General features: G+C 34.4%; 1 protein-coding gene, 1 long non-coding RNA gene and 2 pseudogenes across 2 annotated transcripts; 2 read left to right on the top strand and 2 right to left on the bottom strand.

Annotated features, from left to right (window-relative positions):
• Positions 1–3327: 3327 nt before the first annotated feature.
• Positions 3328–6005, bottom strand: LOC149491740 (receptor-like protein kinase FERONIA pseudogene; annotated as a pseudogene).
• An 829-nt stretch (positions 6006–6834) lies between these two features.
• LOC149491739 (receptor-like protein kinase FERONIA) lies at positions 6835–14194 on the bottom strand (annotated as a pseudogene).
• LOC149491738 (uncharacterized) lies at positions 13930–14699 on the top strand. The gene is made up of 2 exons (XR_016319294.1): positions 13930–14043; positions 14478–14699. It is a non-coding gene; the product is annotated as an uncharacterized LOC149491738 (long non-coding RNA).
• Positions 14700–18455: 3756 nt separating this feature from the next.
• Positions 18456–19395, top strand: LOC105643761 (uncharacterized). The gene is made up of 2 exons (XM_089717073.1): positions 18456–18544; positions 18683–19395. The coding sequence occupies exon 2, from the start codon at positions 18696–18698 to the stop codon at positions 19356–19358; it is 663 nt and encodes a 220-aa protein (XP_089573199.1). The 5' UTR covers positions 18456–18544; positions 18683–18695; the 3' UTR covers positions 19359–19395.
• Positions 19396–20455: the final 1060 nt, after the last annotated feature.

Here is a 20455-nt window from a genome sequence, read left to right as displayed (position 1 = left end):
TAGTTCGACATAGTAATTAAATAAAACTCAATTGAATTTGAGAATAATTCCATAATCAATATGAATGTGAAAAGTAAAAACAAGATTAAGAGTTTAGAGATAAAAACTAGTCAACATATAATTCTGGACAGCTTCCTTGAATCTTCACACAAATCTTGAGCACTTGAAGTCTTGAAGAGAGAGAGAAAAACAATAGAAAAAAGATGGAATATACAATGAATGGATTTCGTCTTTATGGCTAGTCTCTCTATTTATGTAGACTTTCTGGAATATCTTCGTTTTCGTTTAGGAAAGTGAATTTTTATTAAAAATACTATAAAATAACACATATCATACACTTACCACTAACTTATACTTTTGCTTATCTACTTATTTTCTTGTTGATATTGATTGAATGAGGAATTGTTAATGACAATGATAATGACAATAAAATATTTTTGAGCAATAAATAATTCAATAATAATCCAAACAAATAACCAATCAAGTGATGATCTGGTTATTTTTTATTTACGTGAAAAATGAAAGGTTTTAAGTTCGAGTCCCCTCGATCACTAGCTTTATAAATAGTAATTATTCTGTATTAAAGTTTAATCCAAAATTAATGTATAATTTTTTTAAAAAAAGATAAAAATATAAATAATTTGAACTTTATGAATTGATTTACACCAATGTATGTATATGTGTTAAACAAATACAGAAAACAGAGAGTTGAATTAACTTAAAATTATTCTAGTGGAAGCACTGTCTGCAACCATGGTCATGTCTAAAAATAAGAGCATGATGTTACTTTTGCAACATGTATTCACTATTGAAAGAGATGAACCGGTTAGAAGAAAACAAAATTCAACAGAAAATTCATTTAGTTAATAAAAATTATTTTGCTATTTTTTATTCTTAACTCGTTAAGATATTAATAAAAATTTATTTAATGAATGAATATAAAAAAAATTTTTAAATATATAAATTTAGAAATCTTATAAACATTTTGAAACATTCCAAAAAGTAATAACAATCAAATAAAATAGAACATTATTTAGAAATTCAATGGTGAGTGTATGCATTAATTGTTATACCAATAATGCAGAAGTAAATGCCATAGACGTGAAAGACTTGGAGTGGACAAGCAATTTTCATGAATTCGCATTCATGGGTCTCCTGCGGTAGACCAAATCAGTGGTGTCGTTGATTATATATGCTTACCTTTGTTTTTATTTACCCAATTGCATACACTTCTAAACTCATATAAACCACTGAATCAGAATAGTTCAAATTGGCAACGAACCAATCATCAATTGTATGGTAAGCAACTTTTCGGGAAAAATTTCCAGAGAAAATTATTGGTTATTAATTAGTACTCATACTATTTACAAATTTTAAATTTTTACACAGTGATTAAGTAAACAATAAATTTTCTTAAATTATAGCAAAAAGTTCATTAACACGATTAAGTTATTGTATATATCTATATATATATATTGTGTTATATATATATAAGGGTAAAATTAAAAGAATTTCATTAATTACTCGTTAATACTCATTTTGTCCCAAAATATAAATCGTTTAGGATTTTTGCACAAGGATTAAGGAATCAATCAATTCTCCTAAAATTATAACAAACCTAGGAGTAATTTGACCAAATTATCATTTATCTCAAAACCGATAATTATATAGTTATTATATAGGGATAACATTGGAAAAATATCATTTATTACTTTTTAAAATACTTAAAATGAGTTATATTTTGGGACAAAATAATTTCCAAAAAACGACTTATATTTTAGGACATAAAGGTATTCTCAAAAATAACTTATATAATGGGCGTAAAAATTACTCTAAAAAGACTTAGGTAATTACTTGGACCTCTGATTTTGCTAAATACATTATTTCATCCTTGTACTTTAGGGGTGGAAACAGCATAAGTGGTTGTGTTCCCATCAAAAATTTTTGAAACTTTTTGATGCACTAGGAGGTTCAATGGGTGGACTGCAGGCTACGTAATAAAAATATTTTAAACTTTTAGTGTAATCATTTTTTAAGAATCATAACTTAGTTTATGGCACAAGCAAAGTTATTTTTTGGTCTTCTGTTTAACTATTTCGGTGATTCTCTCTTTTCTGTATTGTAGACTTTTAAATTAATAATTTCTTTCATCCAAAAATCAATTTTTTGTGTTTACCTACAGCATTTGGATGTAAGTGGGCAATCTTCTAGTTCGGGTTTTAGCATATTGAATTTGCTAAATTTTTACAGCATTTAAAAACAAATTAATAAAATATTTTATTTTGCTGATAACAAAAAAAATCCAATTACCCGTTGATAAACTTATTAAATCTCTTTAACTACTTTTATTCTATACCTTCTAAACCAAAAATGACAAGAAAAAGTCCCAAAAAATTGGAAATATCAGTTCCAAAAATATTTTATTTTGGGGCAAGGAACCCACAACTGTTTCATCACTAAAAGTGATGTGATTAGTTTTTCTGATGCAGAAGGGTCTTGTTAGTTTTACTCCGCGATGAATAGCTCTTATGACAGTTAAAGTAAGGATCTTGTCTCCATAGTTGCACATAAAATTAGCTTTGTAATTTTGAGGTTGTTGAGATCTATCCTTCCATGGTGTTGGGTTCTCCAATGTGATTTCCCGAAATCAATGAGAGTTGGGCTTTTCAGGGGGTAGATGATGTGGGCATTTTATGCACACACTTTGGGGCCATAGTTCCTATAGTATAGCATCTAAATGATACCTCATTTTGCCAAGTGCACCACATTTTATAATCCTTGTCATGTTTCTTTTGAATAGGTGAAAATATAGAGTGCTTACAGCTGAAAAAGGACCAAAACGAGTAAATCCCAAAAGCCAGGAACTAAGCTGCAGATTAACAGAGGCACCCAAAAACAGCCAGTAGCTATCCCTCAAGATAAGTCCCAAAAGGCTGTCATTCAAATGAGAAAGCTAAGCCCATGCATCAAGAATACAGTAATAAATTTTTCACACAATTATTGTTTTGATTAAATGTTACGGGAACACTATTTCCTTAAAATACTTTTCCTTTAAACACCATCTTGGGAAAAAAATTCAAAACTTTATCTAATTTTAAAGGAAAATTGAAAATTTTTTTTAGAGCTTGGGGCCATGGCTGCCTTTCATTTCCTTCTCTCTGATCCTGTCTGTCTTTAGAACTTTAAATCACTCAAAGCTTCAAACTACAAATAATTTTGATTCTACTTTTAACCCCAAAACAAGAAAAATAATGTTTAATGAATAAGTATTATAATTGAAATGTCTTAGAAAATGTTTCTAACCACAAATATTTGAAAACATATGTAGAGCATTAATTGCTAATTAACAATTGTCAAAAGCTGAAAACAAAAAAATATATCAGCCAATCCTTGAGCCAAACACACCCGTAGTTGAACTACTTGTATCAAAATCAGTTGATGAAGTTGAGTCTAGCTGAGGTCGGTCGGCAATATCAACACATTGGGCAGGGAAAAAAGATACATCAGGATGGACTATTTCACCATCAGGACTGATTCCCATATTCTCAGCTTCTGCATCGTCTTGCAGCTTCAGTGCAAACTCAAGTTCTTCCATAACATCTCTCATATTGGGCCGTTCAATGCCTTTGCTATGAACGCAACTGAATGCGATCTCCACAAATTTTTTGAAACACCGTGGAGCTATCTTCCCCTTCAAATAAGGATCAATTATTTGATAAATGTTTCCATTTTGAATGCATTTTTCAGCCCAGATGGCTAAGTTCATATGTTCTTCCACCAAATTTCGATCAAGCGGCTTCAGAGCACACAAGACTTCAAATAATACTACACCAAATGAGTACACATCAGATTTTTCTGTTAATATTTGGCATATTGCATATTCTGGATCTAAATAACCCCAAGTTCCCTTCACTATAGTAGTACTGACCTCCTGTTTGAAAGCTGCTTTGGATAATCCGAAATCTGAAACTTTTGCAATCCAGTTTTCGTCTAGCAAAATATTAGTTGTCTTCACGTCTCGATGGATAATGGTATGCGTGAACTCGGAATGAAGATAATGCAATCCGCGTGCTGCCCCTATGCATATGTGGAGCCTTTTTTTCCACGGAAGAGGATCATTGTTTGTTTCATGTAAATGTTCTCCAAGTGTGCCGTTGATAAGGTAATCATAGATGAGAATCATTTCACCTTCATCAATGCAATATCCGATCAAAGATACAAGATTGACATGGCGGACTTGTGACAAAATCTCTATTTCTGTCGTGAATTCGCGAGTCCCTTGCTTTGATGATGAATCTAGCCGTTTGATAGCGACTGTGATGGATTCATTATCTATGTATCCTTTATATACATTACAAATCCTCCACAACCTATAAAGTTTTGATCGTCAAAATTTCTGGTAGCTTCTTTGATTTCGAGAATTGTAAATCTACGGCAACGCTCTGTTGGCAATGGTGAAGCAATTGTCGTGGACTTATTAGATTTGTACGAAAATGGGGCCCAAAGAGAAATGTGGTCGATCGTAGCAGAGTCCTTAACTTTCCTTCTTCTTTGATAGGCTAAGAGACATAGAATTAAAGAGATATGCCACCAAAGACAGCTCCATTAATGATCAAAAGCTGTGATGCTAGTCTACTCCTTCGATTTTGTTTTAAACTTGGATGTTGATCTGGTTCTGTAGGAACTCGAATTGGTTCAGAGTTTGGCCCTGCTAGACTACCTTCTGAATTGTTCAACTTCAATATCTCCAAACCGTTCAAGATCGCGTCAGCAAACTCATGCTCCTCAGATGGGTGTAAATCGAGTCACATGTCCTGCTTGCTAGGGCTTCCTGCTGGAATCCATATGACGAAGTCTTTGTACACTGGAACACCTTTACCACCGCTCCAGTATATTACATCTGCTTGAGTTACCGCTGTTTGATTATTGATGAATATGGAGAATTCCAGTTGAAACGCACCGGTAACCTCTAGTCGAGTCTCACAAAAGTGGAGACGAACAAGATAGTTGAATCCAGTATCAACGGGGAATATCCAAGTGAGATTGTATTTAATGTTAACTTTTGGTTGAGGACCCATTGAACGCATAGTACTATATACCAATTCAGGAGCAACCCAAGCCGGAGTACTCTTTGTATAATTTATCTTAACCTTAGAAATAGACGTCACTCCAAATGCAGCTCCAAAAATGTAATTAGAGTCTTGAACCCATTTCCTGTACATTCCGGTGTCACCTGAACCGTCAATATCCCGTCCTCCAACATTTAACCGATAAATAGTCTCAAGAGCGGTTGTATTATCCAAATAGAAGGGATAGTCAATGCCAACATTTGTCAGCGGGCTATCATTTCCGTGTATATAAAGACTGTCTGGCATGGAAACGATTTCAATACCATTTATGAAGGCAAAAGATTTCAGAGATGGATTAAAAGTTATGTTAAGCATCTGTTTTTCCTGAATAGTAACGACAAACTCTTTCACAATGGCAGCGACTGGAGGCTCTATAGCTGTCACCATAAGAAAAGCACTAAAGTTGCTTAGAAGTGTGTAGTCATTGGCTTCAACGGAGAAGAAGGATTTGGAGATATCAAGATTGGAGTAAGCAACAGGATAGAAGTAGAGACGAACAAATTTTGAGCCAGGTGAGACAGGAAACACGTAGGTGAATTTGGATTGAGATATACGTGCGGTCATGCATGGCACTTGGGTTACAGAGGGATCTTGATAGGAGGCTGTATACGCAAGTGAAGAGTTTTGAGAATTAGAGGCTAGAAATTTGGAGTTGAAATCGCTAACCCAATTTCTTCCATCCAGTGATGTAGAGTTGAAGGATGCGCCACAGTTGAGCAGGAAGATTTCTGTTGGATTATACGGCGTCGAGTTGTTAATAGCAGTGATGCAAGGGAGAAAATTTATAAAGAGAGATGCGAGAGAAATTAATTTTGTCAAGATTAGAAAGACAGAGAACAAAGAACAAACTGAGACATTTATGAAGCCCATGGATGTTGTGTTTTGGACTTTGAATTTAATTTCTTTCCGTTCCAAATACTTATAAAGGTTTAGGGGCATAAGAAAAATACTTGCACTAAGCTAATAATTGACTGCCATTAATTAATTATCTGATAAATATATGAAAAAATATACAATATATAGAGATAATGACAATATATATACCAATTCACTCCTGACTGTGCATATGTTGATCTATATCTCCAATTCCTGTATTCGCAATAGTTAAATAAAAATTAAATTTAAGTGATAAAAAATTCTACTAATTTTTTTAAAGAAAAATTATAATAAATGATTGATTTTTTATCATAATAAAACTAGATATAATTTATTATTCAATCAGAGAATATAATTCATCACCAGCACACGCACCCTTTTCTTTTATCTAAATTACTGAAGTCACAAGCTCTATGTCCTTCTCAGAGCTTTTGAAGAACTGTTAATTGTTAACTTAAAAAGCATTTTTGTGAGTAAACAAAGACTTGAACAGGTCTTCAATATTGACAAGTTTTGGCACTACATCATTTAATCAAGTGGTACGTGCTCAGAAAGTAAGGGGCTGACCGTAAGGTCTAATTGTGGTTGGACAAAATATGTAACATCAACAAAGTGGGTCGGGCAAGAAGACTTCTAGTATGTAGAAAGTCATCCATAGGATTTTAAAAAGACCTTGTTGATTACAAATTAAATAAAGCACTGCGGAAGACCTGGTGAATAGAATAGCTATAACCACAATTACAACAAAATAGTATAATTATACCCTTCACAAACAGAGCAATGCAGATCTTAAGAAGTTGGATTAATTATATCATTGGAGAGAAGTCCATATCAAACTATTAATTATATTAATGAAAATATAGATAGTACATTATTTAGAAATAGCATAATTACATAGAAATGCTTAAATTTTAAGAAAATATTCAAACTAGCAGAATAGAGCAGCGGTAATGATCTTAGTCTCCATATTTATCCAATTGCAATTCTTTCAAACAACTAAAAACCCAGTAACCGGGAAACAACATTTTTAAGAAACAAAAAACAGAGCAGGTCTTATTGTGTATAATAGCACATTGTCGAGTATAAACAAATTTTGTCCATTCTTATTGTAACTACAAATTGGAAAAAGATCATCAGCATTTACTCTCAGGATTCCTTTCTAAAACCATGCAAAATTTGATAGACTGTAATAAGCATACCAGAGGCTTAAATCAATTGGATTTAACTACAATTTTCATCTTCCCATTTGATTCATAATTTCCGAAAATACAGACTTAGACTTACTTAAATCCATCAGGATCAAGTTTAGCAGCACTCCCTTCACCACTACTAACTGTGCTCTTGGAGTCCTACTTTTGTTCGCCTGAAACGCTAAATATATCATCATCATCGGTAGTTACAACAGCTTCCCGACGCAACAACAATGGACTTTCCTGCTCTTCACCCACACTCTCAACACTACTATTTCTACTCTTCTCTGCCGTCTCTTGAAGCTGCAATGCTAACTCCAGCTCTTTGTGCTCCATTGTCACGCAAACAGCTCTCCGCAATCTCTCCAAATTTCTCCAAACAGGCAGGATCAGCATCACCTCTCAAGTGCGGGTCCATTATTCGATCGAGTGCACCTCTTCTATAGCAGATTCTAGCCCAATCAGCTAAATTCGCTTGCTCTTGGGGTAATCCTGGAATTACAGGTGGCCTAGCACATAATACCTCCAACAGAACAACTCCGAATGAGTACACGTCAGATTTTTCAGTGAGGTGTTGCCTACGATAATATTCTGGACCTACATACCCAATACTACCCCTGACAACAGTGCTGACGTGCGTTTGGGACTGGCTAGTGGGACCCATTCTTGACAAGCCAAAGTCAGAAACTTTAGCCACCCAGTTCTCATCCATCAGTATGTTCGTTGACTTGACGTCGCGGTGAATGATCGGGTGTTTCGCACCTGTATGGAGATGATGCAGTCCATGTGCAGCTCCGATGCGGATCTGTAGTCTTTGCTTCCATGGAAGAGGAGGGTTTTTGGTTTTGTAGAGATGATCACGGAGAGTCCCGCGGTGCATGAACTCGTATACTAGAATCATCTCGCCTGGATCATCACAGTATCCTATTAGAGACACGAGATGCGTGTGACGGAGCTTGGAAAGCATCTGGATTTCTGTTTTGAACTCGCGAGCTCCCTGTTTTGATGATGAATGTAATCGCTTGATTGCGACAGTAAAGGCGCCATCATCGATGGATCCTTTGTAGACATTAAAAATGTGTTGCTTTCTTGATAGAAATGGGACATTGGACATCAAAATTTATGAGTGCTATCCATCGATTATTTTGAGCAACCATTTACTACTGATAACAGAAATTAGTTCATTCGAGCTCTCTTTAGATTGGTGCAGTAAAATTAGAAATTTAAGATTTGAAAATATGTAAGTGTTTAAGGTTTTAAAATTATGAACAATTCCTTAAAATTCAATGGCTTATTATTCACAATTATGAATAATACAGATCCACACGCACACTATATATGAATGCTTTAAACCTGCCGTATTTGTATTTATGTCGTCTTCTTCTGGTCAACTTGGGGAACCTCCTGCAACGATCGTAGGCATTACAAGGCCTGACAATTTTCATTTCCTTCCCAAGACAAGAACCATATTTAATTCCTTCACTGCAAAATGCTTGTTTATTTAATGCTGGATAAGTAATATAATTATTCTGTTGAAGACGAATCTGGCTCACATTGGATTCCATCATGTGCTCTTCGTCTGCAATGAATTCGGGCATATCATCATTCCAAGATCCAGTGATTGTTCTACGGGTTAAAATTGCAGCTTTGGTTGTTGAAGCATTGATGCAGATGATCAGTATCATTAGCAGAACAGGTAAAGACAATTCGACAGACCCTCCTTTCATTTCAGCTGATCTCTTTTTTTCTTTTTTGCCTTAATTTCTCCCTATATGGAATTATATCAGTGTGACTCTTATTTGGCTGAAGCCTAAAAGTTGTGGTCGTCATTGTAGTACCTCCTCTCTCACATATCCATTCATCATTTTTCTCTTTCAATACAAGTTGATGAGCTTGAAATTCACCTATTTCTTTTGTTTTTCCATTTTCAAAGCCATTGCAGATTTCTGTATAAAGTTAATTGGTTGAGTGATGCTTAAATGAAGTCCTGCATGTGTAAGCATTCACGCTTTTGGTTGGATAGATTCAGTAACAAGAAATCAATTTGTCTATCCAGCTTTTAATAACTTCTCTCTCCTTACACCATCAGATTCTTTATAAATTTGTACTTTAAAATTGCAAAAAATAAAAAAGGACAGAGGAGGGACTAAACTAAACTAAACTAAACTAAAGCTTTGTTGTTACATTTTTGCCTTATTTAATTATAGGGTATCTAAATAACAGTGATGCAAATACACTGATGCATAGTTACATAAATTAAACAGAAGCATATGTTTTCATAAATCAGAACAATAAAATAGGTATTATATGATTGGAACCTGCTGATGTCTTCTTCTGGTCAAATTCATCTAATGTCTGCACCTATCGTAGTTGACATGCGCGAACTTTCCCTGGCTTTGGGAAGGCAATTATTATATTTTATTTCGCTGCAAAGGCGTGTTTAACAGCTTTTGAATTCAAATATTGGAGAAAAAATATTGCTCTATATTTTATTTCTCAAGTAATGTTCCACTACAGGGTGAATTTATGTACAAAAAGAGAATGATCTAGAATTTAGCTAAATGTCTAAATCTAATTGGTAGATAAATTCTGTACATTGGATTATATTGCTGAAATAAATGAATGGAAATGATTGAATCAGCAATGATGGACAATGATTGGCTAATGGTTAGTTATTGCTGTTGGGCTGTGGTGTGGTGATTGTTGACAGGCTGTAAGGTGGTTGAGTTAGTTATTTAGGTATGGATTATCCTGTACACGTGTTAGAGGCTTGAAGAAGCCTCTGGCTCACACCGGATTCCATCAAGAGCTCTTCTTCTGCAATGGATTCAGTGATACCATAATTCCATGGTTCACTGATTGTTGTAGTGGTAAAAATTGCTACTTTGCCCGTTGATGTATTTGTGCAGATGATCAAAATTATTAGCAGAACGGATAAAGACAACGCATTATGCCCTCCTTTCATTTCAGCTGACCTGTTCTGCCTTTTTGCCTAAATTTCTCTCTTTATGGAGTTTTATGAGATACTTGTTGCTTGGCTGAAGGCTGAAGCCTAAAAATTGTGGTCGTCTTTATATATGGATGCAATAGGGGAAATCCCCTTTAGACCACTGAACTTACCTGGTTTGGTCATCTGAGGACTACAATTTTATTGGATCCAATTAGATTCTTCAATTCCCCGTTTTTGTTTAAAAAAAAAAAAAATCTTATTTTTAATTGTGATAAAAAAGTTAAATATTTGGTAGTGTATGCAGGGCCCACCGAAGAAAATATGGACCACAATTATATGTTCCCCTAGATTTTCATTAAATAAATAATTAAAAGTTAAAAAAATACATTTACGTTTTAAATTTAAAAAAAAATGATGTCTTTTATGTTTAAAACTTTATTCATATTATAAATTTAACTTGTCAGTTTATTATAAACAAGTGTCTATCTAAAGTGAGCATATAATTACGTTTCGTAAAATGAGTCTGACTAATGTTTAAGAATTGATTTTTTGGATGAACAGATCCAAAAGTGAGTTTGAAAGACTTTATAATGATTTCTCGTAAGCATTTGTCAATATTAAGATGTAGAAAAAATTTTAACTAGATCGGGTCCAGGTACTCATCGCATGGACTAAAACAATAAAAATAAAATTTTTTTATTGAAACGACACTATTTTTAACCATATACTAAAAATAAATAAAACAAGTAATTTCCTTAAAATATATAGATAATCTCCAGCATAAAGCATACATATAAATTAAAACCAAAATCACGTTTATGGTGGAAGAATTTGAATCCAAGTTATGCTAACTACGAACTATATACATAAGAGAACTATTGCACATCATCAAATTGATTAAAATAATAATTAGCAAGGACTAAAAAGCTAAGAACTGGTGCCAGTGTGGAAAATTGCGGTAACCAAATGGATAAAGTTGAAAGTCCCAACTGTATAACGAAGAGCAAGTCTACTTGGAACCAGAACATATTGAAGATAATGTATTTTATAACATTAGTACAGTAAAGTGAATCACATATTATACATCTCAAATTACTTGTCTAGACCGAGTCTGTAACCATGTTATGGATCAAACTAATGACAGCAAGAATTTTTTTAAATTGTTCTGATTTTATCCTTTTTTTTCTCCAATCTATAGTAAAAAACTCTCGTTTAAATAAAAAACTTTATTCCCGTTAGTTTAGTCCATGAGCGAGATTATGGATCCGGTCTATATAAATTTTCCGAGTTTCGTCTTACGTTAGGGTTTATTTCTAACTCATTCTCCCCGCGCATTAATTGTTTCTGAAAAATCTGATTTCACTTCATCAGAGTCGTTCTTCGGTACTAATTGTGCTCCTTGAATCTCTAATCGGTCCACCTGAGAATGTAAATATCATCATCATCATCATCAATGGTAGCGACCTCCTTATATGGCATAGATGATTCTTTCTGGTTCTCACTGACAATATCACTTGCATGGGAATTTTTCTCAGCAAATTCTTGAAGCTGCAATCAAATTCAAGGCTCCATATCACATCACACATTTTTGGCCTTTTAGTTGCTTTTTTCACGCACACAACTTTCAGCGATCTCCACAAACTTGTTTAAAGAGACAGATGTGATATCACCATTCAACTTGCGGGTCAATAATCTGATCAAGAGTTCCTTTCCGACAACATTTTCTTGTCCACTCAACCAAGTTCACTTGTTCTTTGTTAGGTTTGACATGATTGGTGGCCGGCGCACAGTACTTCTAACAACACTACCCAAATGAGTAGACATCAGATTCTCAGTGAGGTGTTGCCTGCGATAGTACTCGGGGTCAAGGTAGCCTACACTACCTCTAACAACAGTGCTGACATGGGTTTCGTCTTCACTGGTGGGACCTGTTTTTGACAAGAGCCAAAATCTGAAACCTTGGCCACCCAATTCCTGCCCAATAGTATGTTTGATGACTTCACATCACGGTGGATGATGGTGTGTTTTACACCTGTATGAAGATAATGTAACCCTTTTGCAGCTCCTATACATATTTGTAGTCTTGCTTCCATGGGAGAGGAGGGTTATTTGTTCTGTATAGATGATCTTGAAGGCTCCCATGCGGCATGTACTCGTATACAAGGATCATCTCATCTTGATCATCGCAGTATCCAATCAAAGAGACGAGATGAATGTGTCTGAGCCTTGACAACATCTCAATCTCTGTGTGGAACTCGCGAGTCCCCTGTTTTGACGATGAATTTAGCCTTTTTATTGCAACTGGGATGAATTCATTTTGAATATAGCCTTTATACACAGTACCAAAACCCCAGAGCCAATAATGTTCTGATCTTCGAAATTTCTTGTAGCTGCTTTGATTTCACCCGTTGTAAATCGACGGCAAAGATCAGTTGGCAGTGATATACCAAAACCATCAGTATCATTTGCTTTCCTTTTGGTCCTTTCCCTTTTCGTTTGTAGATAAAGAAAAATAGAGCAACAGAAAAAGCAAATATTACACCTATCACAACCCCAACAATAACTACAACAGATGACCCTTTACTCTTTGTTATCTCCTGTAAGCTTGATTGTTGTTGTGATGATGGAGGAACCACCATTAGCGGTTCAGGGTTGGATCCAGCAAGATTACCGTCTGAGTTGTTCAGCTTGAATATCTCTAGAACATTCAAGATTACATCAGCATAAGTTGAATGATCGGCAGTGGGGTGTAAAGCGAGCCATAAGTCCTGGTTGCTTTGGCTTCCTCCTCCTGGGACCCCAATCACGTAATCTTTGTAGACTGGAATGCTATTACCCCCACTCCAGTGGATCACATCTGCTTCTGCTTCAGCTGTCATGTTATTTATAAATATGGAAAACACTCTTTGACCTTCACGAGTGATCTCTTTTTCAGTTTCACAAAAATGGAGCCGGAGAAGATAATTGAAGCCAGAATCAACCAAAAAGAGCCACGTGAGATTGGAATTCTGGTTTACCCACAGAATTTGCACCCATCGTACGTTGGTAATGTATACAGCCTCCGGTGCAACATACGTAGGTGTATCCTTACTGTATTTTACTGTGACGTCATCGCGCCACAGATGCACATATCCAAGACCACCAAAAATATGAAGCAAATCATTGGACCATGTTCGAAAAATTCCTGTATCGTTTACATTCTCAATATTTGGACCACCAATGTTTAGCCGATAAACAGTTTCAAGAGAGGTGGTGTTGTCGAAGTAGTAGAAGGGGACATTGTTGTCGTTTACAAAGGAATAAGGAGAGTCGTTATCTTTAGTGTACAGATTGGTTGGCATGGAAACTATTTCTATGCCATTAATGAAAGCAAAAGAATTTGGAGACTGAGTAAAAGTTAAGTTGATAACTCCTTGGTTATCCCGCACAGTGATAATAAATTCCTTGACCAAGTATGCAACTGGTGGTTGCATTGCAGAAACAGTTAAATGTGCACTGAAGTTACTTAAAAGGGTGTAACCATTAGCCGTGACGGAGAAGAAGGAGGTTGATGTGTCGAGGCCTGAGTAGCTATTTGGATAGAAGTAAAGACGGATAAACTTGGGTCCCATTGAGACAGGAAACATGCAAGTGTATTTAGAGCGAATGATTCGAGCAGTCATGTAGGGTACCTGAGTAACAGAAGGATCTTGTTGGGAGGCTTTAGAAGCTGCAGAGGTTTCAGAGTTCATAGGACAGTATTTGGACTGCTGATCGGCATCACTCTCCCAGTTCCGGCATCCATTGACTGTTCTCCATCTGGTGCACCGCTATTTAGGAGTATTCGATCCGTAGGGGTGTAAGGCGACCTGTTTTGGATTGCAATGGTTGAAAGAAGGGGATTGAGAACGAGAAGAAGGTAGAGAACTGCACTATGCATAGTAGAATTTTCCATTAGGTTGCTGTTGGTTGAAGTTCAAAATTATAAGAGAATCTTTTCTTGGAAAAATATTTTATTTTATAGAAGTGGAAGAACATTTCTTTATACGGCATAGTTTCTAGCAAATTTTGGAACAAAAATTAAAATTGGGAGTGCTTTGGCAATGTTCATTCTAACTTATTGAACCGTTCTTTCCACTTTATTTTATTTTCCAGTTAATTTTATTTCTGCAATTTATTATCTAAATTAGCTTTTCATTTTCTCTCTATCATTTCGGGAGATATTAATTTGCGTGTTTAGAGATTTTTCTAGCTTGTGAGTTGTGGGACTGGGCCTTGTGGCGCAGCTGAATTATGATTTATTTTGTTATTTTCTCCGCTATCCCACTGAATAAAATGAATTTTCTTTTTCAGTGTCGTGGAAAAATGTGTTGCTTTCTTGATAGACATGGGACATGGGACATCAAAATTTATGAGTGCTATCCATCGATTATTCTGCGCAATAGTTCCCTACTGATAACAGAAATTAGTTCACTCGAGCTCTCTTTAGATTGGTGCAGTAAAATTAGAAATTTAAGATTTGAAAATATGTAAGTGTTTAAGGTTTTAAATTATGAACAATTCCTTAAAATTCAATGGCTTATTGCGTTCTTTAAATCTTTTTCTTAGTTCAAAATTTTTTTACTTATAGTTTTAAATGATTTTTACTTGATTTAATTAAAATTTTGAAGTGATATAAGAATAAATATTATGAAATAATTGGCCGAAAAAAAAAGTTAAATATTTGATGTTCATGCCAATCGCAGATGGATATTTACGTGATTATTCAATTTATCTCTTTGTAGATTTAGTTTGAAGCATAAATATTAAAGATAAGAGAGGTTATTTTCATATTGAAAGAATATGGAAATACTCCTAAGAAAAAAATCTTAATATATATTTTTTTATTTCGTTTCACATAGCTTAATTTCAGCTGTTGCATCTAAATTATAAATGGAAATAATAAAAATGAGAGTATCACTAGAAAATTCAATGTTTAATTGACTACTTGGAAAATTTTAATGGAGAAGAAAATGCCATAGACTTGAATGAGTCGGAGTGGAAAAAAATGTGACAAGCAATTTTCATGAAGTCGCATTCTTAGGCCCCCTGCTTTAGACCAAAGTTAGTGGTGTCTTTGCTTTTATGTGCTTTCCTTTCCTTGTCTCTATTTACCCACTTGCATATACCTATAAACTAATACTCCCTCCATAAATGTAGAGGTGGTTTTAGGATAGTTTGTTGAAAAATGTAAGTAATTTTGAGAATATTTAAGAATAATTAGTATTTTTTTTATTTTATCCTTATTTATCTTAAATGCAACAATCTATATATATATATATATATATATATATATATATATATATATATATTTCTGAATAAAAAATATTTTTGAAATGCTGAGTTGGCATCCTACTCTCCCACTAATTTCTTTTTACTTTTTTTTAACAGGTTTTTGAACCTTTTTTTTTTACTTTAATTTGATTGCCTATAAAATATTTTTAAAAAACTATATTGATAAAAAGATTCTATTGAAAACTAAATTTAATAAATTTAAGCAAATCTTTTTGTGTATATCTTTATATTTAAATGCTTTTAAATTCAATCTTTTTATCTCTGTTTAACTATTTATCCTTTATATATTTATTTGAAAGGGATTTGTAAACCCGAGCATGGCTCAAAGGTGCAAATTTGTGAGTTTTTCTTTAATTTTTTTTATTTATTCTCCTATGTTGATCTACTTTGTCAATGAATAAATGATGCATGGTTTTATTTTTATTTATTTATTTTTTGACAATTCATTCTGCTGTTGTTAGAGTGATCTATTTAAGAATTGGATGATGTTATATATTATGCTCTTCAAATTAGATTAAAAAAAAAAAAAAAAAGCAAGAGCAAGTTATATTTGAAATCTGATTTTCAAGTAATTGTGTAGGTATTAGTAACTACGTTTGTTGATGGCTTTGACATGCGAATGATGCAGGCATAGATCCAAACTGCATACTATATTCATTTAGTTGCCTTTCATTATTACTAAACGATGGAAATGTTAATTATTTAGGATTTGATTTTTTTTTTTTTTTTGGAGATATGAAAAATGTCATTACAGAGCTAAAGTGCAATAATCTTATTCAGTTTGGTTCAATTTATGTTATATAGAAAGTGCATGTGATATAGCCATAGTGGTATTGGTATTAAATAAATTACTATTTCTTCGTATTTATCATTATTCATTTGCCTTTTTATTATGCTCTTTATTCTTTCTTTGAGACTCTATTTTAATGTTAAATAATTAAAATTATAAATAATATTTATGTATATATTATTCATATTGAATTATTTGAATTATAAAAACTTTATCTCTATAGAATTATCAATTACTAGATATGGTATTTAAATTGTTTAAATTACAAACTTTAACTAAAATTTAGACATGATTAATTAAATGTATAATTATTTAAATACATTTAATGGAGTAATTTGCTGGAAAACATCTTTTAATAATACAATGTATAACAATAAAGTCGCTGTCGCGCAAAGTGCAGGCCTTCTACTAGTTATTTCTATAATTTTATAAATGGTACTTAATCAAATTAACGAAACACTTTGTTATAATTAAAGAAAATTAATTATTTTTTAATCATCATATAACAATCTTAAACTACTTATTTATAGATGGAGTATAAATCATTATGATTCACATTGGCCAACCAATCAACAATTGAGGGTAGCGATAAAAATTGGTCCATGAAAATTTACTCTTTTCATATCCAAATTCATTTTAAATTCATTTAAAAATTACATTTGCAACACTGATGGATAGAGTAATTGAGTGCCTAAACCATTAAAAAAAAAATACAATTAAGGACTTATTAATTTGGCAATATTAACTGTTTTAGTAGTTGTTAGTTGTTATAATAGTTGTTTATTTTTTTATTAGCGGTTAATTAGTGGTTATCTATTAGCTATTAGTTTTTAGTCTGTAGTTTATATAGAAATTTAATTAGAAGTGCTCGGTAAAAATTATTATTTGATTTAAACTGATAAAAAATGACATTAATTGTTTAATTAGCTAAATTCGAGGAAAAAAATAATGAGTGTAATTGTCAAAATTATTTAATTAATCCCCATGAAATACTAAGTATTAGAGTGTTTAACGTTTTATAAAAAGTGCTTTGTTAGTCTTTAAAACCTATTGTAAAAGCTATATTACCGAACGGTAGAATTAATAGATATGAAATTTTAATTTAACCAAAACGCTAAAGATTTGGTACTTTGAATGTTGTTTGAATTTAATTTCCATATTTTCCGACTGCTTATAAAGGTTTAGGGGGTACGGGAAAAATACTTGCACTAAGCTAATGATTCACTGCCATTAATTTCACTCCTGACCGTGCATATATATATGAAGCTCAGTTTAGAAGTCAGATAACTGCGCCAGTGTGCTTCGATCGCGCTTGACTCGATCTCCAGTTGCTGCTATTGCTGCTGCTATCAGTCGAGATCCCAGCGAGCACAGTAGGCTTCGATAGCGCTTGACTCGATCTCAAGTGGTCCAACGCTAGCAGCACCACCACGAGCTCCACCTCCATCGTGCCGCCTCTGTTTACTCTCTCTGCCACTGCCAATCGCCACAACTTGACGCAGCACCGCCTGCCGACACCGGTGAGTGCTGCTGCCAATTTTGGTCAATCCAGTGAATGTTCATTTCGGTGAGATTGGTTGAAGGCAGATGATTTGGTTGCGGCACAGATCAAGTAAACTCCAGCAATAATAATTTTATTTGGTGGCCGATCTCACTGTTTGCATCTGTCAATCATGGCTCCTTCTTCTAGCCCACCGGCGGTGGCCCCTCAAGGGGTGGCTGGCCGAAATTTTGCATCTGCACTCACTGGCCAATCTTTCAGTCTGAAAGCTGTTGAAGATCTTAGATCATTCGCTTCCATTGACATAAATAAGAGGTTATCATCTAAAACTCCTAGCAAATATAAGGGTTTTCCTGCTGTTAATTTCACTGATGATGATATTCAGAAACTGTCTCTCCCATACCGATATGCTTTGATTGGAGCTTTTATGTTTGGAAGACCTTCTATGCAGGCTTTGAAGAAGGCTTTTGATATGATTAGTTTTAAAGGAGATTTTACATTGGGTTTAATTGATTCGAATCATATTCTGATTAACTTTGTTCTTGAGGAGGATTTTCTCCGTTGTTGGCTTCGTCAAACTTGGTTTTTTAATGGATTCTCTATGCGAGTCTCCAAATGGTCTGCCTCTTTTCGACCAGATGTTGATAGCTCTATTGCTCTTATCTGGGTTTCTCTTCCAGGGCTCCCCATTCATTTTTTGACAAAGAGGCTTTATATTCTATTGTTGAATTAATTGGCAGGCCTTTGAAGGTAGATGCCTCTACTGCTTCGCTAATTCGGCCTTCGGTTGCTAAGGTATGTGTTGAATTAGATATCTCAACTGATTTGCCTTAACGTATTTGGATTGGGAATGGAAATTCCAGTTTTTCCAAGCTATTGAATATGAGAATCTTCCTAAGTTTTGTTTATCATGTATAAATTGGGTCATGACAGTTCCACCTGTAGGATGGCTTCTACCAGTAATGTGCCAGATCAATTTATTGAGCTTGTTAAGAATGTTATTGAACCATCTCAAGCTCAAGTTTGTGTCCCCAAGAAACAGCCTCCTTCGACAGAGTTTCAAAATCAAAATTCTATTCCTAAAATTGATGCTGTAGTTGTGTCTACAGCAGGCCCTCCTCCTCCTAAAATTAGTTCTGATGATCAGAAGGTGTCTACTACGTCTGCTTCCCCCTCTTCATCGAAGATCAATTCTGCTGTTCAAATTTTGCCAACAGACAACGTCTTGGTGGACAGTGCTCCTTTAGTTTTGACTCATGGTACTGAAAAGGTCTCTTGCCCGTCTGATGTTGACATTTGTGAAGTTAATAATAAATTTTCTTCTTTGGGATACTTGTCAGAAGGTGATCGCTGTGATTCAGAATTTATTGTTAATGTTGATGATCTCAAAAAGGCAGGTTCAATGATTGCTGAAAAACTTTTCACTGGTAATGTAAATGGTAATTTTGAGTCATCTTCTGGTTTGGGATTTATTAAAGTGATGAAGAAACAACGCAATCGAAAAGTTAAAACAGCTATTGAGCTTCTCAAGCCTACACGGCGCCAAAAGAAAACTCAAGCTTCCTCTGACTGCATCCGGCCCAATGAATATACTGAACTGGAATCTTAGAGGTCTTCCATCTTCTTCTAATCGCTTACTTCGGCTTTGCCGCACTCATCACATTTTTCTGCTTTTGTGATTGAACCCATGGTCGATGCAGGTAAAAATTATTTTTATGCTTCTAAACTTGGATTTGACAATGTTTATTCGAGTGGCAATAACAAGATATGGATACTATGGAAAGATAGTTTTCCACAGCTTTCTAATTTTGTGGATGATATTCAAATATTGAGTTGTTATGCTTTTATTCGTTCTCTTTCGATTACAATTAATCTGTCAGCTGTGTATGGGTATCACTCACGTGTTCAAAGGAGCACTCTTTGGTCGCGACTTCTCAGATTGAGCCGTGATACTGTTGGTCCATGGGTGGTTGGGGGTGATTTCAATGCAATTAAATCTTTAGCAGATTATAGAGGTAACTCGACTCCTAATTTACTTAGCATGCAAGACTTTGTTGATACTTCTAATGATTGTGGCCTTATTGATGTTCCATTTCATGGTTCCAAATTTACCTGGAATGTTGTTCGTAGTAATGGTAGAGTGTGGGAGAGGCTAGATCGGTTCTTGGTTAATATTGCTTTTTTAGACCGTTTTGATGATCTGAGTGTCAAACATTTGAGTAGAGCTACTTCGGATCATACTCCTCTTCTGCTTATATGTAATAAGGCTGATTTCAATTTTCCAAAGGCTTTTAAATTCCAACATATGTGGCTATCTCATCCTACATTCCTTCCTATGGTTCGTACCACCTGGAATTTGAATTTCTATGGGGGGGTATGCGTGGACTTTGCCTTAAGTTAATTGCTTTGAAAAAGGCAATTAGAGAATGGAACAAAAATACTTTTGGCAATATTTTTGATGCAATTCAGGAAGCTGAAAAGGAAGTGGAATTAGCTGAAGCTACTTTTGATACAGCCCCTTCACCGGATAACAGGAAAGTCTGGCAAGAGAAACAGTGTGACTTGATTAGAAAGCTTAAGCTTGAGGAGACCTTCTGGAAGCAAAAAGCTCATATTAGATGGCTCGCTGATGGTGATTCAAATACAAAATTTTTCTATAATTATGTGAAGATGGCTAGGAGAATTCATCATATTTCCACTATCAAG

This window comes from Jatropha curcas, unplaced genomic scaffold (genome assembly GCF_041381405.1).
Source record: "Jatropha curcas cultivar XTBG-Jc1 unplaced genomic scaffold, XTBG_Jcur_1.0 HiC_scaffold_696_pilon, whole genome shotgun sequence".
Lineage (NCBI taxonomy): Eukaryota > Viridiplantae > Streptophyta > Magnoliopsida > Malpighiales > Euphorbiaceae > Jatropha > Jatropha curcas.
The sequence above is the reverse complement of the archived record's forward strand: the minus strand, read 5'-3'. Positions and strand labels throughout refer to the sequence as shown.